The sequence below is a fragment of the Piliocolobus tephrosceles genome, chromosome 11 (genome assembly GCF_002776525.5).
Source record: "Piliocolobus tephrosceles isolate RC106 chromosome 11, ASM277652v3, whole genome shotgun sequence".
NCBI lineage: Eukaryota > Metazoa > Chordata > Mammalia > Primates > Cercopithecidae > Piliocolobus > Piliocolobus tephrosceles.
Window position 1 is genome coordinate 76,962,280 of NC_045444.1, and position 26,670 is coordinate 76,988,949.

The following is a 26,670-nucleotide window of genomic DNA, read 5'->3' on the forward strand; positions in this document are numbered from 1 at the left end:
TTGAGTTTACGTTAGCTGTGCTTTTCCCAAGGTTATTTTTAATATAGTAATATTACTCAAGTGCTTAAGTATTTGAAATAATGGTATTGCTTTTATATTTTACAGATAAACCACATAATCCTATGGTAAATGCTGGAGCAATTGTTGTGACTTCACTAATAAAGGTAAAATGTTGATGTTGCATTTTAACCTAGTAAACTTTTTTTTTTAATAGCTAAGGCATAAAGATGAATCTGGGATTATTTATGTAGAATCGTTTAAAATTTTCTCTTGGTGTTAAGAAATTGTCTTATGGTATAGAGTTAGGATCTTTATTTCAAAATGAATGATGTAGTCATTTCAAGGCAAAATTAAAAACAGATGACTCATTATAAATTCCAACAATTATTTACTCTTGACTTGAAGATCTGGAAAATATTTAAAGTCTGTTGAAGAAAGGCATAGAGGGTTTTTTTTAAATTTTTTTTTTTTAAGTTTCAGTAATTTTCCTTTCGTTTCCTTTTGACTCTTCTAGAATAAACAGTTACAAGTAGAATTAAAGGCAATTTTACTGTATGTTTGTTATTAGTATATGTAGGAACAAATGTTCTAGTACTTAAGACAAACTACATTTACCCTCAAATTTTCTCAAGTCTTTGATACTCTCAAGAGCTGAAATCACAATTTTTATTGGAATTTGTTTCATTTGGCTTTACTTAAATCATGCCATAATTAAAACAAATAAGGCTTATTCCAATTATTAAGTTATATTTTCTTATGCTTTGAAATTTGCATTGTGAGGGTTTTTTTTTTTTTTTTTTTTTTTTAGTGTTTGGTTTGCCTTAATAATTGGAAGATCTAGTATTTTAAAATAAGTATTTGAAAATGGTTCTTGTGTAATAGATTTTCAAATCTATCATGATTTTAGATGTTTCAGATTTTTAATTTCTAATTATAAATTTTATTTATATTTAAATAAATTTTATTTATGTTTGGAACATTTGTATACTTTTTTGGTAAATCTGTGCCTATCTATTCCAAGTTAGAGGAAAGCATAACTACATGGCTTTGTAAATGCTTTACTGTGGATGAGGTACCCTGGTTACATGAAGGATATTTGAGTATAAATTATACCCTTGGCCCAGTTCACAAAACTTCATCGAATTTGTATACTAGAAATCCTTTCTTTTAAGAGTTTTATATCTGTGAGAAAAAGCTTTAAAAATAGAAGGCTAGTATCTTAAGAATCTATGTGTTTACTTGTTACTTCAAGGCAAATTCTTTGAAAGTATTGGCGCATTTGATTCTTATAACTCTAATGAAGTAGATATTATAGCCTAGTGTTTTTAAAATGTAACTAATTGTAATAGGCTATGGAGAAAGCTGTCAGTTTGAGGTGAAAGAAACTTGAAAATGCGATTATTTGCAAGGCACAGTCCCACCTTTAGGTAGCTTACTTCGTAGTATGGGATATGCAAAAGTAAATGGATCCTTATAAGAAAATTAATAAATGTTGTGATGAGAGAAAAGCCTCATTAATAATTGCTTAGATTTGAACAAGTAACTTAAATTAGAAATAAGGAAAGTTACTATAATGCTTGATGAGAAAAACACCAAAATTGTTTCTTCCCAGAAAAATATCCACATACTATAATTTTATGTAAACTTCCAGGTGTTCACTACTCTTGGAGGCTGATCCATGGATCCTAGTTTAAGAACTCTTAAACTGGAGAGAAATTAACATACAGTATGCATAGTCTCAAAAAGGGGTTTATGTAAATAATTAATAGAAGACTTCCTTAACTGCACATAGTTAAAAATCTTTCATTTAATGATTCATGGGTTTAACAGACTACACCGAAATGCTGCATGTGGGAATTGCATATCTGGTTATCATATCACATTATCATTTCATTAGTTTCACTTGCCATGTTTAGTCATGAACCATAAACTGTATATTGAGTTACATTTTAGTATGAGCAATTAGAAACAAAGTTAAAAGATGCGTACAACATAAGTGTGGTTCAGTGTTCAACAGTGCAAAAATTTAATTGAGTCATCTTGTACCTACAAATTTGATCAGTAGTTTTCATAAAAATTTAAATCTATTGGCAAAGTTGGAAATGAGGCTTCAGGATATGGTTTATATTTAAGGTCACTTTCTCCTGAGTTTTTGTTTTGTTTTTAGCATGTGTGTCTCAAGTGCTTTTTTTTTTCTTTTAAGTGAAGTTCATATAAATCTTGGAGAGGAAAGCCTAATGTAACCCTATGTAAAATTGAATTCCCCGTAATGTGTAATATTTTTCTTAGAATCTTTTAGGGAAAGGATTAAATTCATATAAATATCTATAATGTGATCTCTGCAAATTGTATGATCACATTGTATTTATAAATTGGTATTAGTTTGAAATTTAGGTAATAAAACCATAGCCAAAAGGGCTTAAACATTGTCAAACGCAGTTCTCTTACTTTATATAACTGAGGAAGCTGAGAACCTGGCAAGGTTGTAACAGCAGTAGAATTGGACTTGAACTAAATCTCCTGATATTCAATTTGCTGTTAATACAATTCACTCTGCCATATTTAACCTAGGTGTTTGCTATTTCTCTTGATGACATCTTTAATTTTAATTAGCATAGTTATATTGTCCAAAATGCAGAAGTACTATTTTCTGAATTTGAACTGGTTCAAACGATAGCAATTTATTGGTTTAAAAGTTGTATCTCATTTGATAGCAAATGTTATGTAGTCATTCTTTGGACGTTAGTCAGTAAAGAAACAGGCCCTTTTCCAAGGTGCTTGCATCTGAGTACCCAAAGCCACGGATACTTCATGCCTACTAGAGGTGAATTCTGTTTTTAGCTCTTTTAATTGATGACATTAAGACTATTTGTGATTTTTTTTTTCTTTCAAAATTCAGGAATTTATCATGGTGCCATTAAAATCATTTTCTTCATGTTACTTCCCCACCCCAAAATTAAGTAGAGTCTTTAGTAAGACTCTTGATTTCATAATTTTGTAGTATTGATATTTTTTCCTTGTAGGATTGGTGGTGATCCTCAGGAAATGGGGGAAGAGGCAGAGCAAATGTTCAAAAGGATTAGCAGATTGTGGAAAAAAGGAGAATTTGGACAGAAGGAGCCTGTTGCATAAATTCTTAACTACTAAGCTTATAGGAAAACTACAATATTTAAAATTTTAAACAAAGCTATATAGGTAAATACCTTTTTAAAAACAAATGTAATTTTATACTTAAAATGCACATAATTTTTAAAATCATAAGGGTACTATACTTCCTCTCGTCTCTGATAGCTACTAACTTTAAAGGAATACTTTTTGTTGTAATCTGTTTTATTTGGGATGGTGATAATGTGTGATTGCTTGATTAAAAGGAAAGAATAAAAATAAATTTGAAGGAAACATTTATTTTTATATGACATAGCAGTATCCTTACATTTTTATTTTTTGTCTTTTCACTGGTGAAAATTTCACCTAGTTTTAGTTTAAAAGTTAAGATCTGGTGGTAACTTAAGATAGGAAAATGAGGACAACATACTGCAAAATAATTGCCACACAATTATGCTTTTTCATGTTAGAAATAGTAAAAGTTACACTGTCTTCTGTGTTTTTACCTCTTAGAGTTTTTTGTTTTTTAGAGAGAAGGTGTCTCTCTGTTGCCCAGTCTAAGTGCAGTGGTATAGTCATAGCCCACTGCAGCCTCAAATTCCTGTGCTCAAGTGATCCTGCCACCTCAGGCTCCAGAATAGCTGAGACCACAGGCACATGCCACCATGCAGGGCTAATTCTTTATAAAGATGGGGTCTTGCCATGTTGCCCAGGCTGGTCCCCAACTCCTGGCCTAACGTGATCCTCCCAGTTTAGCCTCCCGAAATGCTGGGATGACAGGCATGAGCCACTCTACTTGGCATGCCTCATTCTAGTGGTAGTTTCCAGTTTTTGTCATTTAAAGAAGCTCAGTTTTCTTTTTAATCAAAAGTATTTTTGAATTTTAAAAATTAGGGTTTTTTTCTTTAAACAATTTGTAATCATACTCATTGAAAATCAAGACAAGCTTAGTTAATGTGTATGTAATGTTCAATTTGGTCGTGTTAGCAATAGCCTGTTAGGTATGCTTATAAGACATGGTTTGCTTATAAGAGTGGTTTGTGACTCTGAGAGTAATGCATGATGCCTTGGGCTGGCAACTTTCAGAAGACAGGATTATATTGGTTTATGTACTTCACGTTTATATCAGTTTATGCTTTAGCTTTTTTTTTTTTTTAAGTGAAAGGTAGAGCATTTATTGTCAACTAAAAATTGTTTTGTTAACTTTATTTTTAGGGTTAATCTATGAAAATACTAGATCTAGAAAAACATTCTTTTTTACCTGGAGTGTCTTATTTTTTATTTTCCCAATACTCTTTAGCTTTAAACCATTTTCAATCATAAGATTAAATTAAGAATATTTCATAAAATCATTTTTAGTTACCTCTTTTTGCCTTTTCCTCTGTGATGTCTAATTTTTAATTGGCTTGCACCTCCATACTTTATGAATGGAATAAAGTGCGATACTTACAAAATAACTCTGATTGATGCATTGACTTTAAATGAGCCATTTTAGTATTAAATTTATTGACAGATGTCCTTGTTAACAGTATTTTTCACCTGTGTTGTAAAGTATAATACATGAATCAATTCATAAATATGTTGTAAAAAACTGTATAAAAACACTGCAATATAGTTACATTAATTTTTTAATAGGTAACATTAAAACTCAGTGGTGCTTTATCAAATTTTCATTCATGTAGTATTCTTCAAAGGAATGTAAATTCTGTAACTTGACAGGCATATTTACAGAAAAATTTGTATAGTTTTCTAGTATCAGTATCTGGTTACCCTTTTCAAACAACCCATATGGGTTTGTTTTTTTAAAATCATTTGGTGAGTGGATTAGAAATTTTGATAAGTATATTTCTTCCAATTTGGTTTATTTTAAAAATGTTTCTACTCTATTTACTACAAATGATTATAACTTTTTCAAAAATAATACAATATCTAATGATGCTCATACAGTGATCTTCAAACTGGGATAAACATATCTTTGGATTCCATACTTGGAATTCTTTCCAAGGAATAAAGGGGCATTGATAGTTTTAAGATAAGTCAGTTTCAAAATCTGTTTCTATATGCACCTTTTAAAAAATTAATCTGCCTTTAGTCCAGGTGTCCTCCTATTTTCCAAAAGAAAGACATAGTTCTCATGTCTTTCAAATTTTAGTACAGTGCACAGCTTCAGGTTGTAAAAACCTCAGCCCACCAGCAAAAGAGGACATTTTGAAATATTAGAGTCAGTGTTGTTAAGGAAGGTGAACCATTGTAATGACTGGTAATAAGTCCTATTGTATACTAGGTTGTTTCCAGTTCTTTGGTTTCAACAAAATCGAAAGAGAATCTAAGTAAGTTGTTGGTAAATAAGAGCATTAGCATAATTTTTGAGGATAGAGTACTGTATGACTTTTGGCATGTAATTAGCTGGAGGCATGTAAAGAACTGAGTAACATTGCTATAATAAAACTTTTAAAATTTCAGTGTACTTATCTATTATAAGCAAAGTTTCTCAATTCACACATCTGTAAAAATTAAAAATAGGAAGAGAATTAGTCCTGAGTTCATTCTAGCAATAGAAGAGATCCACTGATACATGAACTAAAAATCGATGACTGTTTCAAATGGGAAAGAAAAATACTCAAAAGGAAAATCTTGCAAATTAGTGTGGGAAATTATTAGCAAATACATATTTTTCCTTTAATTTTTTATTGTGGAAAAAATTCAAACATATATAAAATAGACGAGTATGACCAGCTCTCATATATGCATGCCCAGCTTTTATTTTTGTTAACATCTGTTTTTCCACCCAACTCACCCCACTACTTCATAATGATGAAGATAATGGGTTTTTATCATTTTTAGTTTTGATTTTGCATTGGGGGTGGTTTACTCTCTTTTGTATATGTAGGCATGTGCTTTTCCTAAGAGCTTTGCAAATAAACTTTTTACTGTAACTTTTTCAGAATTAATGTGACATGTTAATGATTATTAGATCTCATCAATCCTTGGGGTACATGAAGTCTTTCCAAGAGATACATAAGCAGATATATTTTATTGACTTAAGTTAAATGCCATTTCCAGGGTAAATTATATGAACAAATAATAATCAAATGCCTTTACATTTAAATGGGAGAAGTTTTGGGGAGAAACATTCTTTAGTCAATGCACTTATTCAATACAGGCATACCTCAGAGATATTGCAGATCACCTAACTAAAGTGAAGATTGCAAAAAAGCACATCATACTAATTTTTTTATTAACCAATGCATACAAAAGTTTTGTTTATACTATAATCTAGTAAGTGTGCAGTAGTATTGCATCTAAAAAAAAAAATACCAGTGTGAATACCTTAAGTAAAAAAAATTTTATAGGTAAGAAATGCTAAGGAGCATCTGAGCCTTCAGTGAGTTCTAATCTTTTTGCTGGTAGAAGGTCTTGTCTTGATGTTGATGATTACTGACTGATAAGGGTGGTGGTTGCTGAAGATGGGGGTGGCTGTGGCAATTGCTTAAAATAAGACAACAATAAAGTTGCCACATCAATTGATTCTTCCTTTTATGAAAGATTTCTCTGTAGCACGCAATGCTCTTTAACAGCATTTTATTCAGAGTAGAGCTTCTTTCAAAATTGGAGTCAATCTTCCAAAAACCCTGCCACTGCTTTATGAACTAAGTTTATGGAATGTTCTCAATCCTTTGTTGTATTTCAATGATATTCAGAGCATCTTTACCAGAAGTAGTTTTCATCTCAAGAAACCACTTTCTTAGTTCACCCATGAGAAGCAACTCCTCATGCATTCAAGTTTTATCATGAGATTGCAGCAATTCAGTCATATCTTCAGGCCCTACTTTCAATTCTAGTTCTCTTGATATTTCCATCACATGTGTAGTTATTTCCTCCGCTTGGACTCCTCAGTCATCCATGAGGATTGGAATCAACTTCATTTGAACTCCTGTTAATGTTGATATTTCGACCACCTATGATCATGAAAGTTCTTAATGACATTTAGAATGGTGAATCTTTTCCAGAAGATTTTCAATTTACTTTGCCCAGATCTGTCAGACAAATCACTATTATTGCAGCTATTGCCTTATGAACAATGTTTCTTAAATAGTAAGACTTGAAAGTTGAAATTACTCCTTGATCCCGCAGAATGGATGTTGTGTTAGCAGGCATGAAAACAACATTATGCTCCTTGTACATCTCCATCAGAACTCCTGGGTGACCAGGTGTGTTGTTAGTGAACAGTAATATTTTGAAAGAAATTTTTTTTTTTTTTTCTGGCTGGTCATGGCGGAATCTCAGCACTTTGGGAGGTTGAGGTAAGAGGATTGCTTGAGCCAAGGAGTTCAAGACCAGTCTGCTCAATATAGTGAGACTCCCATCTCTATTAAAAAACAAAATCTTTTTTTGAGCTGTAGGTTTCAACAGTGGGCTTAAAATATTCAGTAAACAATGTTGTAAACCGATGTGGTCCAATCCAGGCTTTGTTATAAGCCCAGGCAGGGTAGATTTAGCTTAATTCTTAAGGACTCCAGGATTTTTGGAATGATGAATGAGCATTGGCTTCAATTTAAGGTTACAAGCTGCCTTAGCCCCTAACAAGTCAGGCTATCCTCTGAAACCAGACATTAACTTCTCCTCTTTGGCTATGAAAGTCATAGATGTCATCTTTCAATGAAAGGCTGTTTCATCTACATTTAAAATCTGTTGTTAGTGTAGTCACCTTCATCACTGAAGTTAGGTAGATCTTCTGGATAACTTGCTGCACCTTGTGCATCAGTGCTTGCTGTTGTTTCACCTTGTTCTTTTATGTTATGGAGATGGCTTCTTTCCTTAAACCTCATTAATCAACCTCTGCTAGCTGCAAACCCATTTCTGCAGCTTCCTCACTTCTCTCAGCCTAAGGGATTGGCCTTGGCCTAAGGGATATTGTAGCTAGTTTGATTTTTTTTTTTTAATCCAGGCCGCACAAACTTTCTCCATGTTACTGGTTATGCTGTTTTGCTTTCCATCATTCGTGTGTTCACTGAAGTAGCGTTTTTAATTACCTTGAAGAACTTCAAGAAATGCAAAGGAAACTTTGCATTTACAACTTGGCTGTTTGGTGCAAGAGGCTCAACTTTTGGTCTGTTTTGACTTTCAACATGCCTTTCTTACTAAGCTTAGTAATCATTCTAGCTTTTTGAAAGTGAGAGTTGTACAACTCTTCCTTTCACTTGAACGTTTAGAGGCCATAGTAGGGTTATTAATTGGCCTGTTTTCAGTATTGTTGAGTCTAGAAATAGGCGGGGGAGAGAGATGGGAATGGACAATCAGTGAAGCAGTCAGAACATACACAACGTTTATAGGTTTAAGTTTACCATTTTACATGGACATGGCTTGTGGCACCCCAAAACAAGTGTAATAGTAAGCAAAAATGACTGATCACAGATACCCATAAGACATGTAATAATTATCAAAATGTGACACAGAGACGTAGAATGAGCACATACTGTTGGAAAAATGGTGCCAGTAGATTTACTTGATGCAGGGTTATCACAAACCTTCAATTTCTTAAAAAATGTGTATCTGTGAAACACAACGAAGTGAAGCTCAATAAAATGAGGTATGCCTGTATTTTGTTTTGCTCTATTTACATAATCTGTTTAGAGAATGTTGAGTACCCAAAATGTTATACTGTATAATGCTAGACATTGGTAAATACCAGTTGTTTCTTAAAAACAACATAAGAGCAAAACTTAATTGTGCTTTAATTTAGTAAGTCACAAAATAGACCAATTATGTGACCATAGTCTAGAGTTGAATGGTTTTTATTTTTGTATATTAAACATGACAGCCCAACAAAGACAACTTGTAAGAGTTTTATAGGGTACAGTTTAGTTCACAGAATGAAAGTTCAACATAACTTGTTTATTTTACATTGATTGTTTAACCAGTAATTATCCATATGACATCCCAATGCAAATGCTGACATCCGTTTCCAAAAGAGTTGTTTTTTTGTGCTTTTTCTAAGGTTACAAAGGTTTTTGTGGTTTAAATGTTGTTACATATTTTACAGCATTAGGATCTATGGAATATTTTGACAACTGCAACAGTTCAATGAAGTTGGTAATTTCTTCTTTTAATTATTTTTCATTGAACAGCTTTGGAGTTACATTTCTACATTTTGATTTCTGGTATATTATAAGGAAAGAAAAAATTATGTCAAAGGATACTTAAGAGAAAATACACAGCTAGTGATTACAATATGGCTGTAACTAAATTATCCTTAATCTCGTTGAAGTTTTGTTAATGCCTAATTTTGATGAGATAGTATGGTGTTCCTTCTGGCTACTGATTGTATAAATGTGATGGCACATCTTTCTTAAATAAGTTGATTTGTAGGTTTTCACATATTGTCAGCCACACTCTAATCCTCTTGTAAAGAATGAACCTGGCTTTATTCAATTAAATAATTCTCTGGTACAGGTTTTCCTCCCATAATGTTTTAAAGTATAATGTTTTGGATTTTTTTGAGGGTAAAGTAAAAAAAAATGTGTTTTAAAAACTTTAGTTGTCAAATTATTTTATTTTAAGCCTATTTTAGAAATTAGAGATGTATTGTTTCTTTTGGGTGCATATCACCAATTAATACGTTTGATTTCAGATCTACAACTTACTGCTTTGTAAACTTCGCCGAGGTAAAATGAAACCATTTGGCTACTTGAACTGATCTACGTTACATAGGTTTTTCCTATTGACATTTGCAGTAGATAACATGTCAGAAATGAAAGTGATGAAACAATACATCTTCCATACTCTGAATTGGCATAATGCTAAATACAATAGAAGCTAATTTTTTAGACTGTGAAATATAATTTTTTTTAGTTCAAATATTATTATAACAATTGAGAGCTATTAAGAATAGAGCTTTCTCTACAGTAGTAAAATGTAACCAGAATGTTTGCATATACTGGAATTATAAAAGATTAGTTTTGCAGCATAACTCATTTTTCTAACTCTAATATTAAAAGATTTAATAAAATACAAATAGATTTTTCTTAATTGAAATATTTTATATATACTTAATTCTTTTCGAAGGGTGAAACTTTATTTTAAGTTTTTTAAAATATAAGATTAAATAACACATTTTAGCAAAATTATGTACTGTCATGAAAGATAAGGGAATTTCATGGTAACTTATAGTTAAATTTCTGTAACTTTGGGTTGGGTAAAGATATACTTAAAATAAAGCATTCCCTTTGTAATTCTGATGCATCTCAACAACATATGGGTATTAAATAACATGTAAAAGAGTTTATATAAATGTTAAATTACTTTAGAACTATTTCCTAGATTTAAAAATACTAATGCAGTGTATTATAACGGTAGTTGTTTGAAATTTTGATATTAGCTTGAAACTTAACTCTGGTGGTACCTATATTAACATATTTATGTCTCTTATTTTTTTGCAGCAAGGAGTAAATAATGCTGAAAAATTTGACTATGTAAGTGCAACATGTCATTCAGTTTCCATGCCACATTTTCTATATATTTGTTTTTTGATTACTAATTCCTAATTTTGGTTTATAGGTCATGCAGTTTTTGAATAAGATGGCTGGTAATGAATATGTTGGATTCAGTAATGCCACGTGAGTGTTTTAAATGCTGTTTTGTTACGTAAAAACACACATTGTATTTAGAATTGATCTGCTCTCTTTTCATTAGAGGGAAATGAATGATTTCTAAATTACCTGACAGAAACACTTAAAAATACATTAAATAGTTTTGACAAATTTCTTATAGGTAATCATACAATCAGAAGAGACCCCAAGTTTATGTCAAATTACTGGTGCTTATTCAATTTTATCTTTGCTTATAATACCTGTTTTACCTCTCTTCTATTTCTGTTCCAGGCTATCTGGATTTTTACCCCAATTTTTTATTTTAAAATTTGTCAGTTTATAGAAAAGTTGAAAAAATAAATCTTTTACTTATATTTTACTTATATTTTCTTTTTTTTTTTTTTGAGACGGAGTCTCACTCTGTCACCCAGGCTGGAGTGCAGTGGCCAGATCTCAGCTCACTGCAAGCTCCGCCTCCCGGTTCCCGCCATTCTCCTGTCTCAGCCTCCCAAGTAGCTGGGACTACAGGCGCGCGCCACCTCGCCTGGCTAGTTTTTTGTATTTTTTAGTAGAGACGGGGTTTCACCATGTTAGCCAGGATGGTCTCGATCTCCTGACCTCGTGATCCGCCTGTCTCGGCCTCCCAAAGTGCTGGGATTACAGGCTTGAGCCGCGCCCGGCCTGTATTTTCTAATATTTTGTCTTACTTGCTTTTTCTCAACCTCTGTCTCTTTAGATAGATAAAAATATGTATGTATACCTCTGAATACAAATATGTAAATATGTATGTACATAGACTTTTTTTCCCTAAACCATTTCAAATTAAGTTGTAGACATCATGATACCTCACCCTTGAATAAGAAAGCACATACAGTCTACGAATAAGGACATTCTCCTACATAACCACAATATCATTAACACATGTAAGAACATTAATGTTAATTTTAAAATATCATGACATTAATCAATATGTAAATGTTCCCATCTCTTCCCCAAGTGTCTTGACAACTTTTATTATTATTTTTTAGATTCAGGAACAAATCAAGGTTCTCACATTGTATTTATTACGATGTCTGTTTTGTCTTTTTACTTAGAACAGTCCCTCTGCTCTAGATCTTTGCTTTTAAAAATTTTTATATGGGCTTTTATTTATTTATTTATTTATTTTTTGAGACAGAGTCTCGCTCTGTTGCCCAGGCCAGAGTGCAGTGGCGCGGTCTCGGCTCACTGCAAGCTCTGCCTCCTGGGTTCACACGTTCTCCTGCCTCAGCCTCCCGAGTAGCTGGGACTACAGATGCCCGCCTCTACGCCCAGCTAATTTTTTTGTATTTTTAGTAGAGACGGGGTTTTACCATGTGAACCAGGATGGTCTCAATCTCCTGACCTTGTGATCCGCCCGTCTCAGCCTCCCAAAGTACTACGATTACAGGCATGAGCCACCGTGCCCAGCCATGGGCTTTTATTTTTAAAGAGTGCAGGCTGCTTGTTTTATAGACCAGGGGTTGCTGACTTTTTCTTTGAAGGACCAGACAGTAAATAATTTATGTTTATGGACCATACTGTCTGTATTGTAACTTCTCAGTTCTGCTGTTTAGTAGAAAAGCAGCCATAGACAATACGAGGCTGTGTTCTAGAAAACTTTATAAAAACAGGCAGCAGGCTGTATGGTGGATGTTTCCCATTTTGTATTTGCCTGATTGGTTCCTTGTCATTAGAAACATTATTCTGTTAAACATTATTGTAATATTATTATGTTTTAGCATGTATACTACTATTCTATTCTTATTTTGCACTTCTTGCTTTACATTTCAGGAGTAAACATTGTAAGGTTGCATGCCTTCCCAACATTAATTCATCAGCTTAAGTATCTTTTCCAGGAAGTATTCCATGAATCTCAACTTGCCTCTTTTCTGTGCTCTCCTATTACCATATTTTATCAAACTTATTACATGTCTCTCTTTGTCCCATAATCACCATTAGACTCTGCCCTCCTTAAGACCTAGATGGAATGTTGTGTCTTCTAGTTCATTTCTGTATGCATGTTATCTGGCAGATAATAGGCAGTTGAGATAGTGTTGAAGAACTATGTGTCAGTCACTTTGATAATTGCTGACTAGTTAGTCATTTATCTAAACTATGTTGATTTTTTTTTTAAAGTATGGCAGATTGATAAGAGTTTGAAATGTTAAAATGGACAATTAGAAGGGGCTGTCCACCTCAGTGATATAAAGAACATTACCCACAGTTCCTCTAGTATCGGCAGCCCTTTTAGACTTGTAGGGTAATTCTCAAATATAATGCAAATTAAATCTGTCTAAATCAAAACTCATTCATTCTTTCCAAACTGCTCTTTGCTCTACAGATAGATCCCTGTGTCAGTTAATATTATCATCCTCTCAGGCTATGTTAGAAATTCAGGCTTTGTATCAGTCTTTACTCTGTCTCTCCTTTTCCTTATCAGGTTGGAAGATTATCCAACTACTTGCATGTTTGATCATACCTCTCCTTCCATTCCTATCACAGCTGCCTAAATTCAGGCTTTTGTAGCTTTCATTACAGTATTCTCTTAATAGATCAGTCATCGCTTCTTTTTCCCCTTTTTCAAACTGATGTCAGTTATCTTTCTAAAATGTAAATCTGATTAGGTAACTTGTTTGAAAGCCCTCAGGCTTTTGTTTTGTGGGTAGTAAGGAGCTATTACATTATTCGGCATTATTGATTTTGATAATTTGGTCCCAGTCTCCTTCGTTTGTTTGATGTTTTCCCCCACTTCTCCATGTGCTGTTTCCTGATTACATCAGAATATTTGCCATTCTTCAGTGGAGCCCTGTCCATATACTTTTCTAACTGTTCATGCTGCATGGAATTTGCCAGTGCCTAGGCCTCGATGGTCTCGATGGTCTTGATGTACCCTGAAATCTGTTAGTCCATTGAGTCCTGCAAGATCCATTTTGTGTTTCCCATTCTCAGTGAAAATTCCATGATTATGTCAAGTTCCCTGATTATGTCAATTAAAATGGACTCTTATTGTACTTTTGGGTAGCCAGAGGATTCTGCAGTTTTTCAGTGTATTTTAATGGTAGAAGATTTGAGAATTTTAAAATTAGCCTTTTTGTTTACAAAATATGAAGACTTGAATGGGCCTGATTCATTTCATTCATTTTATAGCCAAGAAAATGAAAATTGAAAGAATTACCACTTAAATGACTTGTCCAAAGCTACACAAATAGCCTGTTGACAGAATTAATTGGAACTCTGTAGTCCTAAATCTTAGTTCAGTATTCTTCATGCTGTACATTGCTATACAAATGAAATTATGAACAATCACACTTTTAAATAAAGTACATAGAGCAAATTTTTTTGTTTTTTTCTTCTTCCAGGTTTCAGTCTGAAAGAGAAAGTGGAGATCGAAATTTTGCAATAGGATATTACTTAAAAGAAAAGAAGGTTTTTAAATTTTTGTTTCCCTTTCAAATTTTTCATTCATTTAATAAAATACCTGAAGATGTATGCTAAGAATTCAACAATAGCCTTTAAGCAACTACCTATTACTATTTAAGGTGCAGAAGTTTTTGCAGAGTGCTCTTGAGTCAGTATTATCAAATTATTGTTATTATTAAATTGATTTGTATCTGGCAGTATTTAAATATTTGACTAATATTATTTATTAATACAAATTTTGTTTCAGGTTTAGTCTAATTTTTCAAAAGCATAATAATACCTGATTAGTGTTAACTACTCTTGATTTTTTTAAGTGGCTGGTCTAGTAACTTCATTTATACATCGAGAATCATTTTATCATTGTCAGCTAAACTAGTATCTAAAAACTTAAATGATGTGATAAAATTTTGCTTTTTTGTTTCATGTTTATACTCTTTTAGAAGTTACATGCTATTTTATTAATTGAAATGAAACACTTGTGTACATTTGAAATTTTTCATGTATTTCTCTACTTATGTGCATTCCTGTGTGCCTGAATTTTTAATTGCCTTTCTATTTTTTCAGTGTTTTCCAGAAGGCACAGACATGGTTGGTATATTAGACTTCTACTTCCAGGTAATTTAATTATATAAATTGTATATATAAATGGATGTGTTGGCTGGGCACGGTGGCTCACGCCTGTAATCCCAGCACTTTGGGAGGCCAAGGTGGACGGATCATGAGGTCAAGAGATCGAGACCATCCTGGCCAACATGGTGAAACCCCATCTCTACTAAAAATACAAAAATTAGTTGGGTGTGGTGGTGTGTGCCTGTAGTCCCAGCTACTCAGGAGGCTGAGGCAGGAGAATTGCTTGAACCTGGAAGGCTGAGGTTGCAGTGAGCTGAGATTGCGCCACTGCATTCCAGCCTGGTGACAGAGTGAGACTCCGTCTCAAAATAAGTAAATGGATGTGTCACATTATGCAAAATATAGGTGTCTCAGAAATCTTGGTTCTAGGCCATGAGAAAATACATTTTTCATTGACTTTCAAAAATGTCTTCATAAAAGGCAGTCTTATGCCCATGTTGCCTAAAATATCATGCCTCAAAATGTAATAGGGACAATTTTTTCTGTAAACATGTTGGAGAATTGTCAAAAATAATGTACACTCCCAGAAATTGACACTCCTAATTATAAACTGAACTCTAAATTTTTTGTAGCTTTCACATTTTGTTTGGGAAAAGTCTTTTTTTTTTTTTTTTTAAATAATCAGAGGGCTCTTGTTAAGCTTTAAAAAGTGTCGGTGTCTCAGCTGACTTGGTATCTTGTAATTTCTTTGTTACTACTCTATCCTGTCTTAACTGGTGCTAGTTCATTTCCGCAGGTCGTATGTCGGGCTTTCTTCTAAGTTAGAGTAGCTCTCAATATTGAGGGGGTGGGACTGGGCAAGAGGGACCATGTTACACACAGTGGGCTGTGGTATAGAACTCAATTTAGAATAGCCTTCCTGGAGATCTCCCACCCACATTTTCAGTTCAATTTATTCTTACAGATTAAACACTGTTGGTGCCACTGATGGGACTGTAATGTGAAGCCACATAGGAGGCTACATTATTGTTAATTTCTAGTTCACTTTACATTTGCCTGTCTTTACTTTTAAAGGTTCCTTAATTTTAGCCTTTCAGTAATCTTAGAGAATATGTAAGTGAGGTTGATAATGAGTTAGATTTTGATAGATGTCCAGGTTGCAGCTTTTCATCTGCCCAATGTGAAAAACCGTAAACTGGGAATCCAGACCATCAATATAAAATTTAAGGTCTAGCCCAGCGACTTATTAGCCACGTGACTTAATTTTAGTTACGGATCCCTAGTTTCCTTATCTGTAGCATATGCCTGACCTGTCTTGCCTTATTATGTGGAAGATAACATGAGATGATATGTGAAATTCCTTTGAAACTAGCCTTTGTTTTTACCTGGTCTGTATGAATTTTTTCCATAAGCTTCTTTTCCTTTGGAATACATATTTAAATTTGGCTGTTATAGAATCTACTATAATGTGACATTTCTGTACTTCATGGCAAAAATCAAGAAACGGCCATAGAAGTGATACTGACTTTTTTGGAGAAGGGCTGCATTAAATTGAACGACCATTGAGATTTGCAGGAGAGTACCCAAGTTAGCATTGGGCAAATTAATAATGTGCTGCCTTATGACAAACAAAATTCCAATTAATGTTAAGTATACATTAGGAAATGATCATTGGAATTCAGAAAGCCTTGCATGATTAAGTCGACCTTATCACACGTCTTTGTTCTCGGGCAGTATTGTAAGTCAATTCTGTCGTTTTTGAGAAATAGGGAAGAGATTTTTGATATAAATAGGCAATCTAGTCAAAGTTAAACACACAATGTTCTAATTCACTATACTTAGTTTTCCTCCTTGCTATTTCCAAACCTCTTTGTGCCTCTTGTAGATCTTGGAGTATGGCTGAGGAAAATTTACAAGTTGAGAACCCATTCTTCTCCTATCTACTTTCTTTTTTGACCCCATCTCATCCCAATTTTGCTTACTATTAGCTAAAAATAAAACGTGGAAACATTTATTTTCATTTTATGGGTAAATTTGGATTTGGTATGGTGAACTATTTTCATTATTTTGATTGTATTTAAATGCAAAGATTTCATCCTAGAGGGTATATTTAGCACCCATAGTGAATATCAAATAAATATTAATAAGTGGTCTAAAGGATAACATTCTGGTTTAGGCTTACAGAGCATCTGAGACAGAGCTGCTTTATTTTTTTCTTCCCCTTTGTCCTTTGCCTGTTACCATATAAATGGGGATACTGAGCTTTGTTATGGGTGAAATGTCAGGCATTTTAGCATTTTTTTCTAAAATGATGATTTCTTATGTAGACACTATCATAATCCTCATGTATGGTGCTTTATCTTAAAAATATTTCATGGCTCATTTTTTTTTGTTGAGTTAAAAGTAATTATGCTTGTGTGTTCCACAGAAAGTATTAATATTTAAGCAGATTTGAATATCACATGGGATAATAACAAATCTTAGTGTTTAGAGGCTGGCACTTCCTAGTCTAGTTCTGCCATTAAAAGACTGAGTATCTTTGGCCAAATCAGAGTAAACCTTAAAAGGGGGTAGGACTTTGGTCAATTAAAATCTTTAGAATGTCATCAAGTTTATATTAAAGCAATCTCTTTGGAAGAAATATTTCAGATCTGTATGAAATACCAAATAAAATAGATTATCTTAGGAGTGAACAGTAATATTAAAAGTAATATGAGAATTCTGCTTTTTCTTTATGTTAGCTGTGCTCCATTGAAGTGACTTGTGAATCAGCCAGTGTGATGGCTGCGACACTGGCTAATGGTGGTTTCTGCCCAATTACTGGTGAAAGAGTACTGAGCCCTGAAGCAGTTCGAAATACTTTGAGTTTGATGCATTCCTGTGGCATGTATGACTTCTCAGGGCAGTTTGCTTTCCATGTAAGTATTGTTTTATCTTAATTTTCTCTGGCAAGAAACTAGTCTGAACTGGTTATTTGAAAAAATGCAGTTTGAACTTTGTTTCTAAAGCTGTATATTAATTTTTGAGAGGCTTGTTTTTAAGGTTAATTTGTTACAAGATTAGTAAGGAATAGAGCTAAGGTCTACCAGAGGTTCTTAAGAACTTTGAAGTTTGATTAGTAGAACCTCATTCCTTCTGCTTTTAAGGCAATCCAGTGTACAAGGTTAGTACAGTCTTTCTTTACTTTTAGTTGTTAATGTTTAGCATTATGATAATTATGTATCTTAAGAATTCTTTAAGTTCAGAAAGTTTGCAAAGACGTGACGTTTCACATCTTTGGTTACAGCCATAGATGTTTTAATGACTAAAAGTATATTAAAGTTAAAACTTAACAAAAATGTACTGCTTTAAGCTCTGTTGTGCATTTGCCACTTCTAAAGTGTATTGACTTTTCTTATTTCATTCTGCTCATGTCAAGTCATAATGCCATTCTGAAAGCTTTTTTTGTTTTGGAAATTTTCAAACATGTAAAACGAGAGAGAGAGAGAGAGAGATGCATTTAATGTTATCCATCACTCAGCTTCAATAATTATGAATACATGACCAATCTTGTTTCATCTGTATGTGCATCTGTTTCCCCATCCTTGTCATATTTCAGCATATAATTCTAAATAAGGACCCTTAACAAAGCATAACAATAATATAATTTTTACATAAAAAAATTAAATATTACACGTCAAAACTTTAATATCATTATTAATATCAATATTAAATTGAATATCATCAAAATATTTAGTCAGTGTTCAGATTTCCTGGATTATCTTGTAAATTATTGTTTCTTTTTTTTTTTTTTTTTTTGAGACAGAATCTGACTTTGTTGCCCAGGCTGGAGTGCAGTGGCATGATCTCAGCTCACTGCAACCTCTGCCTCCTGAGTTCCAGTGATTCTCCTGCCTCAACCTCCCGAGTAGCTGGGATTACAGGCACCTGCCACCACACCCGGCTAATTTTTGTATTTTTAGTAGAGATGGGGTTTTGCCATGTTGGCCAGTCTGTTCTCGAACTCCTGACCTCAAGTAATCCACCCGCTTCAGCCTCCCAAATTGTTGGGATTACAGGCGTGAGTCACTGCACCGGCCTATTATATTATTTTATAGTTTGTTTGACTTGGGATACAAATGAGGCGCCTACATTGTGATTGGGTTTTGTGTCCCTTTTTTTTTTTTTTAATCTATTGGTCTTCTTTTGACCGGTCTTTCTTTTTTTCTTGTTTGGTCGGAAAGACTGTGTCATTTAGTCTGTACAGTTTTCTACTGTCTGTACGTTGCTGATTACCTCTGTTCCATTGTCCCTTGTATTTCCTATAAATTTGTAGATCCAATTCAGGTGTGTTTTTTTTTTTTGTCTGCTTGTTTTGTTTAGTTTTGTGTAAAAGTACTTTATTGGTATACTTCTTTTATTTTTGTTTATTTGTTTGTTTATTTATTTACTTATTTTGAGACGGAGTCTCACTCTGTCACCCAGGCTGGAGTGCAGTGGCGTGATCTCGGCTCACTGCAACCTCCGTGTCCTGGGTTCAAGCGATTCTTCTGTCTCAGCCTCCCGAGTAGTTGGGATTACAGGCGCCCATCACCACACCCAGCTATTTTTTGTATTTTTTGCTAGAGACAGGGTTTCACCATATTGGCTGAGACGGTGTCTATCTCTTGATCTCATGATCTGCCTGCCTCGGCCTCCCAAAGTGCTAGGATTACAGGCACGAGCCACTGCGCCCGGCCTTATTAGTATACTTCTATCCAGAGGTTTTTACTAACTGAATGTTAGTAAGCAGTTAATGAACACTGCCCTAATGACATTAATTTTTTTTTTTTATCATTTGTCAAGTTTTGCTAATATAACTTAAATTTTTTGAGGAGGAGTAATTTAAATTACCATTTTAGAAAATCTTTTAAGAATATATAACTTTTTATTGTTTTCTAATTGTAAAATATTTAGAAAATAATTTGTTATATTTAAAAACAATACATTTATTTTAGAACAATTAGAAAATATAGTCAGAAAGAATGAAAGCATCCATAGCTTCACAATTTAGATGTAACTGCTATACTTCCTTAGAGTGTATCTTTAAACAGTTTTTCTATATTCATATCTATCCCAAACTGTTTTGTAACTTTTTTTTTTTTTTTTTTGAGATGGAGTCTTGCTCCCTCACCCAGGCTGGAGTGCAGTGGTGCGATCTTGGCTCACTGCAACCTCTGCCTCCCAGGTTCAAGCGATTCTCCTGCCTCAGCCTCCCGAGTAGCTGGGATTACAGGTGCCTGCTACCACACATGGCTTATTTTTGTATTTTTTGTGGAGACAGGGTTTTGCTATGTTGGCCAGGGTGGTCTCGAACCCCTGACCTTAGGTGATCTGCCCACCTGAGCCTCCCAAAGTGCTGGGATTACAGGCATGAGCCACTGCACCCAGTTTTATAACTTTATTTATAAACATGTTTATAAAAATTTATCTACAACATTTTTAATGTTGAAATTCTATAGTATGTGTGTGTATGTATAGTATTTTTATTTTTATTTTTATTTTTGAGAGGGAGTCTCACACTCTCGCCCAGGCTGGAGTGCAGTGGTGCCATCTCAGCTCACTGCAGGCTCTGCCTCCCAGGTTCACACCATTCTCCTGCCTCAGCCTCCCGAGTAGCTGGGACTACAGGTGCACATTTTGGGAGGCTGAGGCAGGAGGATCACGAGATCAGGAGATAATTTTTAATTTTTAAACTGATTTCCCAATTTGTTTTTTTTTTGAAACTGGATCTTGCTCTGTCACCCAGGCTGGAGTGCAGTGGTGTGATCATGACTCATTGTAGCCTTGACCTCCTGAGGCCATGTGATCCTCCCACCTCATCCTCCAGAGTAGCTGTGACTACTGGTGTGCACCTCTATGTCTTGCTATTTTTTGTAGAGATGAGATCTCCCTGTGTTACCCAGTCTAGCTTCCAACTCCTGGGCTCAAGTGATCTGCTTGCCTTGGCCTCCCAAAGTGCTGAGATTACAAGAGTGAGCCACGGTGCCCAGCCCCAATTTCCCTATTGTTGAACATAACATTTCTTATTTTAAAATTTTTACCTGAATACTCTTTTACTGAATTATTTTTAGGTTGGTCTTCCTGCAAAATCTGGAGTTGCTGGGGGCATTCTTTTAGTTGTCCCCAATGTTATGGGTATGATGTGCTGGTCTCCTCCTCTGGATAAGATGGGCAACAGTGTTAAGGGAATTCACTTTTGTCACGTAAGCATATTTTCTTAATGAGAATAATGATGATACAAGTTGAGCCATCCAATGATTCTTTTTTGTAACCTATTTTCCATAGTTCATTAACTCTTGGCCTTCCACTTATAGTGTGCCAGTTATTAGGTAGCTGTGGAAATACTCCCAGAGGAGCTTCAAGTTGCCTCTGTCAGACAGCTCCCATTTAATTATTCCCACAGATTATATTTGTTAGATGCTAATATTTTAATTTTCATGGTTAGAATTAGTATCAATTTTCAAAAGCTCAGCAAAAGATATTAAACTTGGAGAAGTAATTTAAAAGCCAGTATATCTTAAGAATTATTTTGGTTTATCTTTAATCTGCATTTTTAAATATCTTTATCCATTGACTACCTTTAAACATTTTTTTGAGGAAATAAGCACTGAAAATTAAAAAAAGATTAAACAGTTTTTAAAGTGCTACTGCTCTTGATAGTTCTGTATTTTGTTGTTACCTACTTCCTGCTAATGTTTGAGCTTCTAGTTTTATTTACATTTATTACTTTCCAGAGTTCATATTGAGTGCCATACTCAATTAAACTTTTATTTTCCAGTCTTTTATATTTTACAAAAACTAGAGTATGACATTGGATTGCATATAAAGTATAGTAGATTGTAACCAGAGTACTTAATTATATTTTAATGTTGCTTTACACTTATTTGATAGAAGAATTCTTTCATGGGGCCGGTTATACACCCTATTTTGTAGAAGGTGAAAGATGATTTGATTGGCTGAGCCCTAAGATCATGTTAATAAGCAGTGCCCTTAAAACTTGTATCCATATCTTACTCTGATTTTAGTTCTCTTATTGATGCATTATACTACTTTATTAGCATGTAGTAATGATTTCTAAGCTGGACGATATAAGCAGAGTTTGTTAAAATATGGATATACATAACCAATGAATAGCCAATTTCTTATACCTGTTCTGTATAACTGTTTACAGGATCTTGTTTCTCTGTGTAATTTCCATAACTATGATAATTTGAGACACTTTGCAAAAAAACTTGATCCTCGAAGAGAAGGTGGTGATCAAAGGGTAAGCAAAATTCTTATTTAGATAATTATATAAAATTTTTAAGAAGAGAAAAAGTGATATTTGCCTGTATAAATAAAATCTTAGTTTGTTAGTGGCCTCGGGTCTTTGCTATTCATAAATGAGTGTAAACAAATTGTTGACATTTTAATCCGGGATCACCAGTATTAGATATTTAAATATTGCTTAATAGATAGTTAATAGATATAGATATTTAAATATTACTGTTTTGTTACTTAAATTGAAACTGGTTAGCCTAGTGTCAGTGTTTTCCCCTTCCATTTTCCAATATTTTAAGCAAGATTTTTAGAATTGATTCTGTTTAAAAAAGAAAAAAAAAGACATTGAAACGTGCTACATGCTATAAAGCATTGTTTTAATATTTATCAGTCCTAAATTGAAGTTTGTTTTAACTTCTTGCATACTGTGTAGATGGATATGTAAATGGAAAAGGATTATCATATTAGCGAGAGACCATATGAAGCCTCAAAAGTTTTGTTAGGTCACTGTAAATGAAATATTTTTTTCCACCGTGTTTAATGCAGTATTCCTAATAATCTTTCGGTCCTATTTGTTTTTTTATCAATGTATTTGGCTTCATACTATTGTACACATATATTCCTTTTTTAGAAGTAGTATTAAGAGTCAGGACTTAACTTTTTTGGTCTATATTTTATATAATTTTTCACTGCACCAAGGGGCTTGTGTTGAGAATTTTGATTCAGTTTCTTTGCGTACCATATTGAAAATGTTTGTAGTAAAATTACCTAATTAGACCTCAAGATAATATGAAGAACTTGTAAGTAGAAAATATTTTTAATATATAGTAAGTACATTTTCTGTAGTGCTAAACTAAATTTTTGTTAGTTTTTATCAAATTAATTTCTGTTACTATGTAAGAATTATGCAAAACCAACAGAATAGAAACTTCCGTGGGAGTCGACCTGAGTAACATGAAGCAAAATGTCAGAGGTGGTGGTTTAAAATGTTAACATTTTAATAATGTTCATTGAAAAATACCATTTTATAGCTTGGACCTTTCTTCACTCAAGTGCACTAATAAATTATGTATGTTGCTTGAACAACTAGCATTCCTTTGGACCATTGGACTATGAAAGTCTCCAACAAGAACTTGCTTTAAAAGAGACAGTATGGAAAAAAGTGTCACCTGAGTCAAATGAGGACATCTCTACAACTGTAGTATATAGAATGGAAAGTCTGGGAGAGAAAAGCTAAAGAAATGGGTTCTAGTTTCAGAATGTTTCTTCATTTAATCTTTCAAACACCTTTAGCTTTTTTTTTGCAAGTTATAAATATTTATTTGAGTTATTTTTTGTTCTCAATCTTGGGTGCTGGAGCCATAAAGCTTTTTTTTTTCCTTTTAATCTTTGTATAAAGACAGTAGATTAAGAAGTGCATTTGTTGGTCTTTAAAAAATATTTACAAGTACATAAATTTGCTTTATTTTTAAAAATACAAAAAGGAAAAATTTAAATTCTTCTTGATGTAATTAAAATGTTAACTATGTGGTCAGATAATCCCATTTGACAATAGTAACAGAAAATTGTAATTCTTAGTTCTAAAATTCACAAATTAAACTCATAACTTTTGCTGCATTTTGTTTTTTCCTTTCCATTTATAAAACTAACTTGATGTCTGTAGTGGCAACAGAAAGTACTTCTATGCTAAATACAAAACTAAAAAGGCAAAATAATGAACCCCAAATTATTTTATTTAAAATAGCAGTGGATAAAATTAGCTTGCGTTTACATTTATGCCATTTTTAGTGATAGATTGGCTTTACATTTTTAAAAATTTATTTAAAATTTTATCAAATGTTTTAAAATATACCTTTTTTATTTTGCAACTCCTCTGTTCTGTCAGAATTGTTATATACAGGAGTGTCTTATGTTACTAAAACATTCCAGCCAAAGAATTTCAGATGTGAGATAATGACATTTCATTGATAAAAAGCTATAATGGTTAGTTACTCAGAAGGAGAAACAGTGAGTGTCTTCAAGTGAATTGTTCACCTAAACAATTTTATTTTCATATTATCCACGTAACTTTTTCTATGTTATATTTAAATATGAATGGCAAATTTTGGTTTTTAGCTTTTAAAATTTTATTATCCTAATAATTTTATAAATGCTAATATTTCTTTTGTTATAAGTTATAGCATCTCATAAAGTTTGTTCTATTTGAACTCTTTTAGAGTACTTGAGAAATGAATTTAGTCTGCAGGTAGTAAGTATGCTACTAAAATATGTTAGATCTAAATCCTTTTGTTTGGTAATAAAAATGCAATATTGAGAATCAAAACTTGTTTTTAAGAGAACTATAGATTCTACACAACCTGATTTCAAGTAATTATTCGTAGTATTTAAAGTTGTCTTGGCAAAGTGATTGTAAAATTCTATAGGACCTATTCACACTTCTTCCTTCTTCCATATACCCCTCTGGTTTTCCCCGTAGTTCCCCTACAGTTTCAAGTTTGTTGAAATCTGTTTATTTTAGTGGGGGATTAGAAGAAAAACTTGGTGACTTCTTCGCATGATGGTGTATGTGGTAATGGAAAGTCTGTAAAAGTAAACATAGTGTAACAAAAAAGATGTCACTGAGTATTTTAGATACTAGTGCAAATAAAGATAGAAAATCTTGATCATAATGTCTTGAGTTTGGGAACTGTGATATTAAGAAAAGAAATTCCCTCCCAGAGGTGCTGGCCAAACGCCTTTTGGGCTAACTTAAGTATTACATTTATAAATTTAAATAATTATATTTTAAGTTGTAGAGGATTTTCCCCAGGATTTTATGCTTACTTGAATGTTCTTTGAATGTTCAGATGCATATCCTAACTGGATGCTTCTCAAGGCCTTACTGCGTGTTTGTGTTAGTTGCACCAGGGCCATTTGTAGTTTGGGCAACCAAATGCCTTAATTGTAAAAAAGGCATTGTGGTTTCCCCTATGATCTAAATTGTTACATTTTACCATTTCATTCAGAAATTGGTTTCACTTTATAAAATGAAGATTTAGTTTTCATATTGCATACATAGCTGTATAGATTTCAAAATTAGGTTGTTAATTTGTGGCACTTACTATTTTGGTGTTGGTAATGCTTAAATGCATACTTAAAAATGAAGTACTGTTATCTAAGCTACTGTGTTTAGAAAATGTTAAGAATGAGCATCCAGAAATTTTTATAGAAAAGTGTAAATGGAAGAAGAGATAAGATACTGTGAATAGGCTCTCAAACTTAAAAAAGAAAAAACTTTGCCAGTTTTAAGGACATATTTTGATTCTTTCAGTATTCTTAACACCTTTTTAAACAAAGTTCTTGAAAGTACCCAGTATTATTGGGTTTGTTTTATGCCATTATTGATTCTTGATATTCAAGCATTTACAATGTAGCATATTTGATTTTCTTTTTTCTTTCTTTTTATTTTTTGGCATCATTAACATTTCATTTGAAATGCATATTGTTCTTGAAGTACTTTGTTTTTAGCATAAATGTTGTGCATTTTATCTTAGTGTTTGGATGAAAACATTTGTGTTGTTTAGCTTTCTTTTGTTTGCTTTGTATATTTAATAATGTACCTTTATTTTCCAGTATGCCTACATTTTGTATTGTACAATAAATTTACTTTAAGCTGATTTTATTGTTTTTTTTTGTTTTGTTTTGTTTTTTGTTTTTTTTTTTTAATCAAAGCAACTTCAACATTTTAGGTACAAATACAGTTGGGATTTTAACTTAGAAAAAATTATTCTTTATGAAGATACTGTTAAAGTGTTTGCTATTCTGAAGCTGCCTCAAAGTAAACTAGAAGTACTCAAAAGGGCTTTATTTGATTTTTTAAAATGCAATATAGCATTAGTGGTTTTTTTGGGAGGAGGACTTTTCCTATTGGTTGTACTAGAAGTATTTGAATAAAAACTTTTCTCTCAATTTTTTTGGTTGTTTTTCCATTTGGTAACTTAAAAAAAATGCAACCCTATTTGTAGGTTATTTCTGCTTTCCAAGGAGGAATATTGCTATTATTCACTATGTAACTCTCATTTTATCTATTGTTGCCTAAATAATAGGAAAAACATTGCTAAACCAAATGAAGAGTAGCATTATATTGCTTTAGAATAAAACTGTTAATCTCAGTAGAATTTATATTAAACAGAATGACAGTGATATAGAAATTCACCTAATTGGTTTCTGAGGGGATTACATTTTCAGAAGGAATTTTGTATATTTGTACAGCATGATCCAAATTATAGTAGAAATTATAGAGGCTCCATGTACTGTAGCTCAAATATAGTACTTTATATTTTTATGTTTAATTAAATCTGCCATTCATATTCTGGAGATTTCCTGAATATATTGTAGAAGTTTTAAAACCATTTGAAAGGGGAAATATTGTTGTTTACATGAATTTGTATTAATCTGTGGAATTTTTAAAGGAAGTTCTTTTAGAATTAGTTAATAAGGAGTTCCAGTATAATAATATATTAAATATATGTAACAGTTTATGATTACTTGCTTTTGAAGACTTTTTAAAAAAATTCATATGAAGCAAAGAGAGAGGAGACTTAAAATGCCTGGTGATCTTGATCTGACAGTGTATATTTAATAGGCATATATTTATGTGGAAAGAACTGCTGAAATACACTGTTATGTCAGCCTATATCCTGAT

At 32.9% G+C, this 26,670-nt stretch overlaps 1 protein-coding gene across 4 annotated transcripts in view; it reads left to right on the top strand.

The window, feature by feature from the left end:
• GLS (glutaminase) overlaps positions 1-26,670 on the top strand; it is an 86,784-nt gene that overhangs the window by 30,446 nt on the left and 29,668 nt on the right. For 2 of the 4 annotated variants that reach the window (XM_023217732.2, XM_023217736.2), the window contains exons 7-14: positions 106-164; positions 10,545-10,577; positions 10,663-10,721; positions 14,075-14,141; positions 14,700-14,750; positions 17,447-17,623; positions 20,798-20,929; positions 21,898-21,990. In XM_023217732.2, coding sequence (XP_023073500.1) covers positions 106-164; positions 10,545-10,577; positions 10,663-10,721; positions 14,075-14,141; positions 14,700-14,750; positions 17,447-17,623; positions 20,798-20,929; positions 21,898-21,990 — 671 coding nt within the window. Of the gene's footprint in view, positions 1-105; positions 165-10,544; positions 10,578-10,662; positions 10,722-14,074; positions 14,142-14,699; positions 14,751-17,446; positions 17,624-20,797; positions 20,930-21,897; positions 21,991-23,017; positions 25,643-26,670 lie in introns of those variants that run through there. The other 2 variants (XM_023217749.3, XM_023217741.1) reach the window with 2 other exon arrangements.